General features: G+C 40.3%; 1 protein-coding gene across 2 annotated transcripts in view; it reads right to left on the reverse strand.

Moving 5' to 3' along the window:
* The window catches only part of LOC134534425 (aquaporin-like), a 35,589-nt gene extending 31,108 nt beyond the window's left edge, over positions 1–4,481 (reverse strand). For both annotated transcript variants that reach the window (XM_063372890.1, XM_063372889.1), the window contains exon 1: positions 4,360–4,481. In XM_063372890.1, coding sequence (XP_063228960.1) covers positions 4,360–4,375 — 16 coding nt within the window. In that variant the 5' untranslated portion in view covers positions 4,376–4,481. The remainder of the gene's footprint in view (positions 1–4,359) is intronic.
* Between the last annotated feature and the right edge of the window lie 10,709 nt (positions 4,482–15,190).

Here is a 15,190-nt window from a genome sequence, read left to right on the forward strand (position 1 = left end):
TGAACCAATTACTGGACTTTGAGAAGACTAAAAACCAATATTAATAATTTTTAAACCGGTTCCTCATTATAGCTTCTCAAAAAATTACATTAATGCTATTATGGACAATATTGATCAACCCTGAGTGATATTAAGCCTGCCATCCATTGACTGGATTGTCCCGCATGTAAAAGTAAGCCCTGCCCAGTGCACGTATATGTAAAACATGATTGAAAAGGGCAGCAATATAGATATTTCTTTCACATCATGGGTTGTGTTCCTTTTGATTGGTAATGCACGAAAGCATGTCGTTGTACCACAACCGAGGTTCGTAAATGGTATCCTCAGACGCGCCACACTTGAGAGAGGCATTCACCGTTCTACATTTTCTCCGAAAACTCTGCTTCAGTGTTTCCACTCTCGATTTCAGAAATGTCAAACATATATGCTCACGCGTAGGTAATTAGCAAAATTTTATTCAGTGCTTCGATGCGCATGTTCTTGTCCCGGCACTCTTCACGCATCACTTTCAGCAAGCATGGATAGTTACGACAGGCCTCGATGAAGTCAGTGATGAAAGATGGGTTCAGGTTTAGCACTATCCTCCATTGAAGCAACTCGTCTAACCACACCTCACGACTGCTCTAGACTACCGAACAATGGTTCGTCCTCTGCGCACAGGCGAACGTGGTTCGCCCTGGTGGCGAACCGAACAAATAACTTGGTTCGTTGGTGTCCACACACAGGCGAACCGTGGGGAACCTGGCACGTGTGAACCAGGTTTGGCCAACCGTGATCCCGTGTGCGAAGGCCGCTTAAGAAAGAGGCTGCACACTTGGACAGCTCATGGTCGCACAGTGTTGCACCCGTCTCGCTGACAATACCGGACGATTATAACGAGCCTTTACAATGCAAGTATGCGACTTTACGATATGGACAGAGCTGGTAAGTTCAAACGTTAAACAGTTTACTCCGCCTTCCACTTGGTTTTCCCGATGAGGTGTGTAATACGCCCATTTCCTTTATTTTATTGTTTGATGTGTAAACGGCATTTAGTAGGAGTAATTTTGAGAAAACGGAAATATATTAACGAAAATGTGAGACAAAGATGGCGGACCCACGTGAAGTAACATAAACCCGTATAAAGTCACTTTTGTAAAAAAAAAACATATATATATATGGTAGGCCTACATACCAAAAGTATTTATGTGCCCAATGAAACTACCTTGGATTATATTTGGTAAACTAAAATAGTCATAGTAAAAAGTAATCACAAGTTTAAACATACATTAGAAACACGGAATTACACACTAGATAATATATAAATTCCTTGCTAAACTCTTATTGTCCCAATAGATAAAGGGGTAAAAACTGGGAAGGTATTAAAAAAAAAAACAGAAAAATCGCTATAGCCTATAGCTCCCATAATATGATGAATGTCACATCCGTTTGAATGTATTATAACTTGTAGGAGTAATACTAAAATATTTTGTCTGAATACGTTTTTGATACGAGCAACCATAACTGCAAAGGGTTAAAAAAAAAGGATTGGTAGACCAAAAAAACTTAATTCGTTTCATAGGCACAAAATCGAATTTGTGCAAATGATGTATTAATCTTATAATTGTTATCTAAAACTTTTGTCTTAAACACTTTTTGGATTAGACGATCTATTACTGCATGGGGTTGAAAAACTAAGTAGTAGAAATGTATATATATATATATATATATATATATATATATATATATGATTCCCTTAGTAGGTACACCATCAAATCCGTTCAAATTGTTTGTAAATCTTATAATTTTTAACTGAAACTTCTGTTGGAAACAATTTTTGATAACCATTGCTACAACGGATTGTAAAAATGAGGGGTTAGAATTTTAAAAATTCCATAACTCCCTTAGTAGGAACACTATAGAATACGTTCAAATTATTTGTAAATCTTATAAAAAATTTTGACGTTACAACGTCTAATAAATCAATGAACGCCGGCTGCACGCACGAAAAAATTTCCCGTCACGCACATTGTCCCGTTACGTTGTGTCCCGTTACGCTCATTGTACGCTTGCGCCACATCTATCTCTCTTCCACTCGATTGGAACAACCATCGATTTGACTTTTTCGAGGCACATTAAACTTAAAACTCTCCCATTCGTTTCCTACTTTTCCTATCATCGCCCTATCCTTAACAGAATAACACAGATTGGAAGAAGTTAAATAGTAAACATGTATAAAAGTTATAGTTAAAAAAATTGGTTGTCTGTAAAGTCGGTTTACGGACGATAGTTTAACGTGACAATGTCATAAAAAAAACATTGATGAAATGATTGCATACTTTTATGAATAAAATTGAATCATTTTTATTGAATTATCACTATTTTGTATGGAGAAAAAGGAGTGAAATAAAACCTACAATTTAATTGATACATTTACTTTTATTAGCACTCATTAATTCAAATATGTTTATTACTTTAACGAAGAGATTATTTTAACTATAACTTTTATACATGTTTGCTATTTAACTTCTTCCAATCTGTGTTATTCTGTTAAGGATAGGATGATGATAGGAACGTAGGAAACGAATGGGAGTGTTTCAAGTTTATTGTGCCTCGAAAAAGTCAAATCGATGGTTGTTCCAATCGAGTGGAAGAGAGATAGATGTGGCGAAAGCGTACAATGAGCGTAACGGGACACAGCGTAACGGCACAATGTGCGTAACAGGACATTTTTTCGTGCGTGCAGCCAGCGTTCATCGATTTATTAGACGTAGTCACGTCAATAATCTCTTCGTTAAAGTAATAAACATATTTGAATTAATGAGTGCAAATAAAAGTAAATTTATCAATTAAATTGTAGATTTCATTACACTCCTTCTTTGTATCCATACAAAATAGTGATAATTCAATCAAAATGATTCAATTTTATTCATAAAAGTATGCAATAATTTCATCAATGTTTTGTTATGACGTTGTCACGTTAAACTATCGTCCGTAAACCGACTTTACAGACAACCAATTTTTGAGAGGCACCACTCACCACCAAGAGGCACCACTCACCACCAAGAGGCACCACTCACCACCAAGAGGCACCACTCACCACCAAGAGGAACCCCTCACCCCCAAGAGGCACCACTCACCACCAAGAGGAACCACTCACCACCAAGAGGAACCACTCACCACCAAGAGGCACCATTCACCACCAAGAGGCACCACTTACCACCAAGAGGCACCACTCACCAGCAAGAGGAACCACTCACCACCAAGAGGCACCACTCACCACCAAGAGGCACCACTCACCACCAAGAGGCACCACTTACCACCAAGAGGCACCACTCACCACCAAGAGGAACCACTCACCACCAAGAGGCACCACTCACCACCAAGAGGCACCACTCACCACCAAGAGGCACCCCTCACCCCCAAGAGGCACCACTCACCACCAAGAGGAACCACTCACCAGCAAGAGGAACCACTCACCACCAAGAGGAACCACTCACCACCAAGAGGCACCACTCACCACCAAGAGGCACCACTCACCAGCAAGAGGAACCACTCACCACCAAGAGGAACCCCTCACCCCCAAGAGGCACCACTCACCACCAAGAGGAACCACTCACCACCAAGAGGCACCACTCACCACCAAGAGGCACCACTCACCAGCAAGAGGAACCACTCACCACCAAGAGGAACCCCTCACCCCCAAGAGGCACCACTCACCACCAAGAGGCACCACTCACCACCAAGAGGCACCACTCACCACCAAGAGGCACCACTCACCACCAAGAGGCACCACTCACCAGCAAGAGGAACCACTCAACACCAAGAGGAACCCCTCACCCCCAAGAGGCACCACTCACCACCAAGAGGAACCACTCACCACCAAGAGGAACCACTCAACATCAAGAGGAGCCACTCACCACCAAGAGGCACCACTCACCACCAAGAGGCACCACTCACCAGCAAGAGGAACCACTCACCACCAAGAGGAACCACTCAACATAAAGAGGAGCCACTCACCCCCAAGAGGCACCACTCACCACCAAGAGGCACCACTCACCACCAAGAGGCACTACTCACCACCAAGAGGCACCACTCACCAGCAAGAGGAACCACTCACCACCAATAGGCACCACTCACCACCAAGAGGCACCACTCACCACCAAGAGGCACCCCTCACCCCCAAGAGGCACCACTCACCACCAAGAGGAACCACTCACCACCAAGAGGCACCACTCACCACCAAGAGGCACCACTCACCAGCAAGAGGAACCACTCACCACCAAGAGGAACCACTCACCAGCAAGAGGAACCACTCACCAGCAAGAGGAACCACTCAACATCAAGAGGAGCCACTCACCAGCAAGAGGAGGCACTCACCAGCAAGAGTATCCATGGAGGTCCGCAGCAGTGTCTGGAGCCGAGTGCCGGCTCGCTGAACGGCGCGCAGCTGAGCCGAGTGTTTATGGACGTCAGCGTCTGGTGCGCGTAAGCTTGCCCGGTCCTGTGACACAGTGCTGCCACTTCACATCCTCGTTAGCGGCGCTGCCAGCGACGAGCGTGTACACGCCGTGTTTGAACGAGCCGGTTGCAGCATTACGACTTCCCCGAATAACGATGAAAGAGGTGCATTCGGGGAAAACCTTTTTAGGTAGGTTTCGAAGAGAAGTGGCAGTCTTTACCGCGGTGCGACTTCCCATTCTTTCCTCCTTAGACCACCAAACCATCGTTAACTCAATTTTATATAAATGTTAATATATTCCACATTTTTATTCACATGATGACTGCCGTAATTTTGCACAAATTATTTTCAGACTGAATCAGACTGTAGCATCTGATGAGATAGCTGTTAGTAAACTGTCATTGATTAAAAACCGCTTACGATAAACCACAACTGAAGATAGACTTAATCACTTAATGTTGTTAAGTATCGAGCATGAGCTTGCAGACAAGCTATCTTTTCAAAAGATTGTATATGACTTTGCTGCAATAAACGCTTGTAGAAGGAGGTTTTAATTACTTGTGTGTGTGTGACCATAAGTGTGTAGTATTTTTTTTTTACTTTTCTTGCTTTTAAGTTAAATTTCCTCAAGGAATAGATAATGATTAACATAATGTTTTGTTAGTAAATAGAAGCACTATTGTGTTATGCTACAATTTAATTATAAGAGCTATCAAAAATTTTAATATAATTGTTTAGTGTTAAAATATTTTTTTTCAATACTAAAGTTAGTGCTATTAAATATTTTTTTTTAAACGTTTTTTTTTGTTTGTCCTGAAACAGTAACCAAAATCATTCCAATACATTTTTTCTAAACTAACTACATACAGTTCTGGTGGTATAGTCCTATAGAGAAAGGTAGAAACCAGGCCCCAGATTCCTCTTCTTCAGTTTCAGGTGAAAAGTGTGTAATTGGCAAATTTTGCCGATAGAGTACAATTATTTTTTTTTACGAAAGGGGGGCCACAAACCCAAACTCTTCCTTGGGCCACTAAATGTCTTTTACGAAAGGGGGGCCACAAACCCAAACTCTGCCTTGGGCCACTAAATGTCTTTTACGAAAGGGGGGCCACAAACCCAAACTCTGCCTTGGGCCACTAAATGTCTTTTACGAAAGGGGGGCCACAAACCCAAACTCTGCCTTGGGCCACTAAATGTCTTTTACGAAAGGGGGGCCACAAACCCAAACTCTGCCTTGGGCCACTAAATGTCTTTTACGAAAGGGGGGCCACAAACCCAAACTCTGCCTTGGGCCACTAAATGTCTTTTACGAAAGGGGGGCCACAAACCCAAACTCTGCCTTGGGCCACTAAATGTCTTTTACGAAAGGGGGGCCACAAACCCAAACTCTGCCTTGGGCCACTAAATGTCTTTTACGAAAGGGGGGCCACAAACCCAAACTCTGCCTTGGGCCACTAAATGTCTTTTACGAAAGGGGGGCCACAAACCCAAACTCTGCCTTGGGCCACTAAATGTCTTTTACGAAAGGGGGGCCACAAACCCAAACTCTGCCTTGGGCCACTAAATGTCTTTTACGAAAGGGGGGCCACAAACCCAAACTCTGCCTTGGGCCACTAAATGTCTTTTACGAAAGGGGGGCCACAAACCCAAACTCTGCCTTGGGCCACTAAATGTCTTTTACGAAAGGGGGGCCACAAACCCAAACTCTGCCTTGGGCCACTAAATGTCTTTTACGAAAGGGGGGCCACAAACCCAAACTCTGCCTTGGGCCACTAAATGTCTTTTACGAAAGGGGGGCCACAAACCCAAACTCTGCCTTGGGCCACTAAATGTCTTTTACGAAAGGGGGGCCACAAACCCAAACTCTGCCTTGGGCCACTAAATGTCTTTTACGAAAGGGGGGCCACAAACCCAAACTCTGCCTTGGGCCACTAAATGTCTTTTACGAAAGGGGGGCCACAAACCCAAACTCTGCCTTGGGCCACTAAATGTCTTTTACGAAAGGGGGGCCACAAACCCAAACTCTGCCTTGGGCCACTAAATGTCTTTTACGAAAGGGGGGCCACAAACCCAAACTCTGCCTTGGGCCACTAAATGTCTTTTACGAAAGGGGGGCCACAAACCCAAACTCTGCCTTGGGCCACTAAATGTCTTTTACGAAAGGGGGGCCACAAACCCAAACTCTGCCTTGGGCCACTAAATGTCTTTTACGAAAGGGGGGCCACAAACCCAAACTCTGCCTTGGGCCACTAAATGTCTTTTACGAAAGGGGGGCCACAAACCCAAACTCTGCCTTGGGCCACTAAATGTCTTTTACGAAAGGGGGGCCACAAACCCAAACTCTGCCTTGGGCCACTAAATGTCTTTTACGAAAGGGGGGCCACAAACCCAAACTCTGCCTTGGGCCACTAAATGTCTTTTACGAAAGGGGGGCCACAAACCCAAACTCTGCCTTGGGCCACTAAATGTCTTTTGACGGTCCTGAGTGCACCGGTCTCAAACACCAGGTCAACTATCTCCTGCGGGATTGTCAACACAGAGACTATGTTTTGTGTTTACAACTTGTCATATCTTTACTTGTAGGAGACAATAAAAGTGATAACAAGCCACGCGCCACAATACTTAATTTACCAATTACCTAGACCCGGCCTCATAGCCTCATAACTGATAGCTTCCACTGTGAAGACGTTGGGTTTAGTTTTGAATTTATTTTGGAGATTTTAGAATAACTACGACTGTGATAATTCCACAATGATACTTGCAACAAGGAAAATTGACTAAAAAATATTTGCATGGATATACGCCTGGCTGTTTTACACTGGTTTTCATAGAAAAAAAACTCAAGAATGCACAACAAAGATGAATACATAAAAAAAAAAACTGGCGGAGATGAAGCCAATATCGGTTGATGTCAAATGCCACATGCCTGGACAGAACAGAGAATTAGACAGCACTGTGACAGTGTGCGTCGCAAATTGTTTTATCATTGAAAACCTACTAGGTTTATCCATCCGCGCTTTCGTCGCCGTGTTGTCCATATTATCTATTTAGTTTCATTGCTGGATACATCTGTGCGTCACTGTGGTTCAAGATTTTTGTTTGTATTAGCTGTTCTTGTTGATACTTTCTCGTCGTTGCCAGGCCACTGTGTTGTTCTGTGCTGTCACTTCCGCTGGATTACCTGTGCTGTTCAGGCATGCGACATTTGACATCAAATGACGTTGGCTTCTTAATCAATAATGTTGGCCATTCTTGAGTTTTTCTGTACAACCAGTGTTAGTCAGGAAAAGCATATGTCCATGAAATGGTTTTTAATTCTATAATGATGTTAACATAAATTATTTTATGGTGTTATTAAATCACGTAGTTTCTGAACTCTACCTTAACGAATGAAAAATTGTGTTATTACATTAAAAAACAGTTATTATTTCCTTAAAACTGTTAAAACCTCAGATGGTGTTGCCCTCTTCCTATCACTTTTTCCTAAGTGTGATAATTTAATCATCTAGTGGAAAGCTGCGAAATGGACGTATAATAAAATCACCAAGTTTCTCAGATATAGGTACTCACTTAACAGCTTAGATTTCTTTGGGTGGGGAGGGACTTAGAATATACGTATGAGGTCCTAACAATAATTGTTTTGAAGATATTTTTCCACTCTTCCAACTAACATGTACGATGTTTTTTTTTTTCTTTTTCTTTTTTCAATCTCCGATGAGCTATATAAAAGACAAATTTACATAACATAATAATTTCATTACAAAAAATTTCAGCAGGGTCTTACTTATTTTTCTACATGATCGCCAAAACGATGGCGGCATTTGTCTTATCGTAACACAAGTTTATCGATGCCTTCTGCAAAGAAGTTAGCCGCCTGAATCTGCCTCGCTCTCACGACGCCGCTGTGAGGCGGGTGGACTATTCGCACGGCGCACTGTCTCGCGTCAAAGCTTATCGCCAGATTTGCGAATAGTGAGTCAGAATGCGCGATTAGTCAATTCGCCTTACAGCGACGTTGGTAGTGAGAGGGGTATCCAGGCGCTGGCCATGTTATCTCTCCTCGATGGCTGCTAACTTCTTCGAAGAAGGCATCGAGAAGCTTGTGTTACAATATGACAAATTCTTCGATTGTTTTGGCGATTATTTAGAAAAATAAGTAAGATCTTGCTGAACTTTTTGTAATAAAATTATTATGTTATGTAAAAGTGTCTTTTTTATAGCTCATCGGAGTTTGAAGCAAAAAAAACAGCCCCCGTATATTGATAGAGAGGTATTTATCGCCTTTCACTTATTTGAAATTATAATAAGCAAACAATTAATATGAACGTAGATGTATGTATTTAGTGTAGGTGTGACAAATGTATTTATAACATTTCATAATTGTTTTATCACAAAGGCTACATACATGTCTTCGAGGCTAACAGTGGCACACCCACGCATACTTTCGTAAAGGCCATATGTTGTACCTTGAAACACTGCCGTTGCCTACGTGAATTCTGACTGAGACTGTTCTCAAGTCGGTAACTGATGGTAGGCATTTACTAATGATATGGTAGAGACCGGCTCATGTCTTCTGCGCACGAGACTGTCATTGGCTTACCACTTGTCTCAAGAACTGTCAAATTCACCCAATGTAAACAATTTAGTGTGTGTGAACAAGTGGTATCCCGGCAGACACATGTTTTTATTAAATTTATCTAAATGTAAAGTATCGATTATATTCAGAACTTTTGAATGTACTAGATATTTAATATCAAGCACTTACTGCATTACAACGTAAACATACAAAGTGTTGTGAGATAGTGGTAAACTAACCGATCAATATATTCAATATAAAAATATTTTATATTGCGTAGCTTGTGGTATGCGTACGTCAACAGTGTTAAGATCTTCCAAAAAACACCTGGCAACAAGTTGTTTATACTTGTTTCCCACTCTTACTTAAATAAAAATTAATGAAAAATGTTATATATACACGACGGGTTAAAGACATGTTTGAGATAATTAATGTAGTTTTAATTCTCTGTCGTAGTAACGTAAGTATTGTGCTAGAAATGATACTCCAGAATTTAAGTACTGCCATTACAGTTTTAAATATTGGTGTTATCATTGTGAATATGAAACAACTAATAAATTAATACAAGATAAAAAAATGCTTAAAAAATTATGTACACTAGTTCTAAAACATTAAAAATTTTGCAAAGTCAATTTTTGAAATAGTAAATCGTGGTTGTTGTTTGAGTCACTGGCAGAAGTTTAATGATTTCTAAGAAATTGTACTTACAAATATTGTAATTCGCGGAAAGAAATTCTCGTAACCATTCGAAATCTTATTTCTTAAACTGCTGAAACTACCTCAATAATTTTAATAAATATTTTTTAACGTAAAAAGTTAATCTTTCAATAAAAATGGATTTAATGAGAACAATCTTCATTTCAGATAACATTTAGACACAAAAAATACTTTAGACCAAATTGAGTACTTGTGTAGTCCAAGAAAGTTATGTATATCCTTATTTTTACTCACTCATTCTGATTAGACTTACCTACATGTCAAATGTCCAACAAATATCTTTTAAAAAAAATTAAAATCGCCACATTTAAAAAAATTGCTAGCGAACACACGGACAATTTTACATCAAAACACCATTGGCTAGAAAGAAAAAAACATCAAATTCAGCTTTACTTCTTCATTAATTGGGAGAAATTTGCAACAGACGAATTATACTTTTTTTTTTTTAACTACACAGGATTGCTTAAGTGCTTAATCGTTGTGTCACAAACGTAGGAGAGTAAAATTAAAGTGTATTCAAACAATCTAAATACAATTATGAAACAAATCTATGTGATAACACAGAATCGCAAAAGCGTTAATGAAAACCTGTAATACATTACTTTTTCTCTACATATATGTATTGTGGTTGTGAAATTTCACGATTGTTGAAATAACTCGGGAAAAACCCCCCACCGATGCAGGGTAACGTCAGCAACGTTCCGCTTTTGTGAGGAAAACGGAAGCAACCCGAGAAAACAATCGCATGGGCACGGCAACGTCCGCCACATTTACACTCTCGCGAGGAAGGAAAAAAAATAGTTGTCTCTAAAGTCAGTTTACGGAAGATAGTTTAACGTGACAACGTCATAAAAAGCATTGATGAAATGATTGCATACTTTTATGAATAAAATTGAATCATTTTTATTGAATTATCACTATTTTGTATGGATACAAAGAAGGAGTGAAATTAAATCTACAATTTACAGTAATTGATAAATTTACTTTTATTTGCACTCATTAATTCAAATATGTTTATTACTTTAACGAAGAGATTATTTTAACTATAAATTTTATACATGTTTGCTATTTAACTTCTTCCAATCTGTGTTATTCTGTTAAGGATAGGGCGATGATAGGAAAAGTAGGAAACGAATGGGAGTGTTTCAAGTTTAATGTGCCTCGAAAAAGTCAAATCGATGGTTGTTCCAATCGAGTGGAAGAGCGATAGATGCGGCGCAAGCGTAAATGAGCGTAACGGGACAATGTGCGTAACGAGGTACTTTTTCGTGCGTGCAGCCGACGTTCATCGATATATTAGACGTTGTCACGTCAAAATAAGTATCCAGAGAAAACGCCGATCTGCTCTTGGTCGCGTCCGCAACCTTTCTTCACTTGTTGGAAACCCACGCATGCACGGATGCACCAGAACCGTCTCGGCCAGAAGGCAAGGGATCTGTCCACTCGACCACTCCCGCACGAGCAGGAGACAGCGCGCGAATCCCGATAGGCAGTTCTATAGCTCACAGCCGACCCCCACCACGTTCCCGGACGCGCGACGATATCCAACTGGAATGAAGGTTGCTGATCATGCATCGCTCACAAATAATGTGGACGCGAGACGCCGTACCTGTCCGTCGCGACGGGAACGGGAAACCCGGATTGTAACGGGAAGACTCAGCGCCTGCGCCGGGCGCTGAAGTCGAACGTGATGGCAGGCGGGGGAAAGCAAACACACCGCTACCGTGGCGCTACCGGCCGCGTATCGCAGTAGCGCTATCAGCGGGTGGACGGACTGCCTAATGCTTAATATAATAAGGGCCCCGTTCGTTTGAAAAAAAAAATTAAAATTATATGGACAAAAGTGAACACTAAAAAAAAATGAGAATAAATAAAAACACGCGATGATGCCGAGAAAGTCACTAGTTTGCAGCACAACTCACCTTCAACCTTTCCTTCCCGGCTCTGCACCACCGCCGTACGTGTGCGTGTGTTGCGTGCAAGTGTTTGAACAGCGCGCCACGAGCCACCACAAGAGGGCGCAGTAACCTCAGAGCGACGTCCCCTTAATTCTGTAATAAAACGTATTGCAAAACATTTTTTTTTTTCATTCTTTTGGCCCCGGAGTGTATGTTTTCAGCAAACTGACAGAAAATCTTTATTTTTTATATATATTTTTAGTAATACGCGAATAAAGATGGTGCCGAACGCTCCCGAAGTGGACTCGAGAGTAACTGAAGCCGGGATTATTTGAATATTGAATCTAGATTATTGTTTTTATTTTAAGTAACGAGGGCGTAGAGTCGTGCCTATTTTTTTGTACGAGTGTTAGTAGTATGTAAATGGGGCTCCTGGGACAGGGTTCAGGGTGTGCAGCTGAGTGTACGGCCGCCATATTGGATTGTGACGTCACGGAGGCCATCTTGGATGACCTTAACCTTGAAATTTGACTTTGACCTGGAACTTTGAACTTCAAATTTGCCAAAATTTGCCCAAAATTCATAAAAATTTGCAAAACTTTCTCAAAAATCGCCATAATTTCCATTTAAAAAAAAAATTCAAAATTCAAAAATTAGGATTTCAAAAAATCTCAAAATACTTTTTGACCTAGAAATAACACAATGTCCTAAAAACAGCTTGAGCATCCATGTATAAATCCTTCGATAAGCCATTTATAGGAATAAGGATACTATGACAGCCAACCTGGTCTATGACGTCACCGTTGCAATATCCGTTACGGACACCATCTTGAAAATCCATAAATTTTGTATTAGAAAATCAGAAAAAATTGTAAATTTATAAAAAAATTAAATAATCGAATTTAATAATAAAAGCTTTGTAGCGGTCAGGTCCGCTACCTTCAAACTTCGCGCGTCAGCGCGGGCGTCGGCGCATCTCCCCCCCCCCCCCCCTTCCATCCCTTCTTGAGTGTGTTTAATTTCTCCTCGCCTCCCCTCCTGGGGTTGGCGCATGCGCGCTGTGCCGCGCCGATTTAGTATAAGCTGCTGTCAGGTTGTAATTCGGTCTTGTTAGCTTGGTTTGCTTGTCTCGTCTCGTCTGGTCTACTTCAGTAGCTTGAGTAGCTACATTGTCTGTTTGATTCGGCATGTAGTCTGTTAGTCTTTAATTGTAACGACGTGCGAGAGCGACCTCGGGGGAAAGAATGTAGGCTAACTGTTATTCTTTTTTGCGAGTGAGGCGGTGGACCTTGCCCTAATGTAACGTAAAATAATAGGCTGTCTTGTTTAAATTCCCTTTCGGTCGCCACCTAGAAAATTATGGTTGGATTAACTTAATTAATTTAATGAACTTAACTTTCAACTTGTAGTTACTGTTCTTCCCTGAGGCGTCGACGTACGTAAAACGTACGTAAAGTAATTTATTGTAACAGCATGTAACTCTCTTGCGCGCATTATTTTGTTGTTCGCGTATTTTTGCCTTTGAATTCTCATTTGATGTAACATTTCTGTATTTGAGGCGTCTGTCTTGTGTGGACACAACGCCCCTTTTGATGGTCCGTATAGGGACCACGCACTGTTAAGCAGGTGTCACTTCCGTTTTTCTTGGCCTTGATAGATGGCTCGTCCACCTAAATAATTCGTCGTGTATGTTTCTTGTCAATTATTTACTAATTAAGTGAAACTTAATTGTAAACATTGTCTGTCTTGCTGTCTTACTGTTTATCGGTATTTATATTTGGCCTAATTAAATGCAAATGTAAATCGTAAACTGATATAATGTACTTCCAGTATTTGAATCTGCTCCCAAACACCTTTCCGCAGTCCCAGCCATGTTATGGCCCTCCTTCCCTCTAAGCTTATAGGCTTTCAGCTTAATAAAAAAATATTAAAAAATTAAATGTACACTTACGCCATTTAGCTCGGAGTCCTCAGTTCGAACCCGACGAGGTCAAAAATAAAAATATGACGTCAGGTCCTACCTCCACGGAAGCCGTCGGCAGACTGACCTCTCACCACTTATGTCAAAGTATATATATCGTCAGCGAGTATGACGTCATGTCCGCCATTTTGGAAAACTATATTTATTATCCGATTTTAATGAAAAAAGTTTTAAAATTTATAAAAAAAATAAATAATCAAAATTTTATTAAAAATATTATAAAAAAAGTTGCATGTTTCGTTACGACCACCATCTTGAAAATCGGTAATTTCAAGGCTATAAATTCCGAAAAAATTTGCAAAAATTATTTTAAAAATTGCCTACTTCAAATGTTTAGTTATGTAAACAATTTCGGTCATCGGTTCGATTTCCGGCGAGAGTTAACAAGTAATTAATTAATGTATTAAAAAAAATTCTCAATAAAAAGTAATAGAAATGTCTTACGACACACCCGACATTTGAATTATTTCACCACTGTATCAATTATCGTTACGGATGCCATCTTGTAAATCTTTATTTATTATCCGATTTTAATGAAAAAAGTTCAAAATTCATCAAAAGATTTACTTATTAGAATACTGATTGATTATATCGATTCCCATACTTGGTTAGAAACTGGTAAGAGCAAAAAATAAAAAAACGACAGATCCTTCTTCCATGGAAGCAACCTTCAAACTGAACTACCACTACCAAACACAAGGTATATATCGTCATCTGGTATAATGTCATGTCCACCATTTGCCCTCGTCTGCTGGAGACCACCATCTTGTTTTCGTCTGCTAGAGTGTGCTGATGCCATGTTAGTATGATTTTCTGTTCACCATACCTTTGACCTCGACTGTTGGCATATAACTTTGACATTGACCTTGAAATTTGACCTTGACCTTGAAATTCGACCTTGACCTTGACCTTGAAATTCGACCTTGACCTTGAAATTGACTTTGACCTTGACGACCACCATGGATCCGACAATTTGTGTTCAGAACATGCTACCAGTAGCTACCACCTGCTAGAGGACATTGCCACCATCTGGTTTTCGTCTGCTGGAGGATACCATCTTGTGTGTATACTCGTCTTATAGAGTGCATTACCATCATGCTAGTTTTATTCTAACCCGTTAGAGTGCAGTAATCATTTATTATTACTGAGGTGCCCGCCATCTTGAAATTTGGACGCCAACTTGGAATCGTGTAATTATTTAGCTAAAAATTACAAAATTCACCAAAAAAAATTTACAATCAATTTACAAATTGATTCGATCATTTCCTGTCCTTGGATCGATACTTGAACAGTGACAAGTGTAACTAAATATTAAATAAATTTTAGATTCTGTTTTCCATTACCTTTCGCGGAGTTTATTAATCATTCACTCTACAAAAATAAAACTTATGACAATATACCTGTCCGACGAATTAAATACGTTGTCGCATTACCTAACATGTAAGTTTAGTTTTTCGATAATCTGAATAACCTCTAAACCGTTCATATACAAAGCCATACATACAGGCCAAGCATATCCTGACTACGAGACCGAACCTCATGAACTTCTTCGTCGTTAGCTAATTACAGTCAATTAG

This window comes from Bacillus rossius, chromosome 7, assembly GCF_032445375.1.
Source record: "Bacillus rossius redtenbacheri isolate Brsri chromosome 7, Brsri_v3, whole genome shotgun sequence".
NCBI lineage: Eukaryota > Metazoa > Arthropoda > Insecta > Phasmatodea > Bacillidae > Bacillus > Bacillus rossius.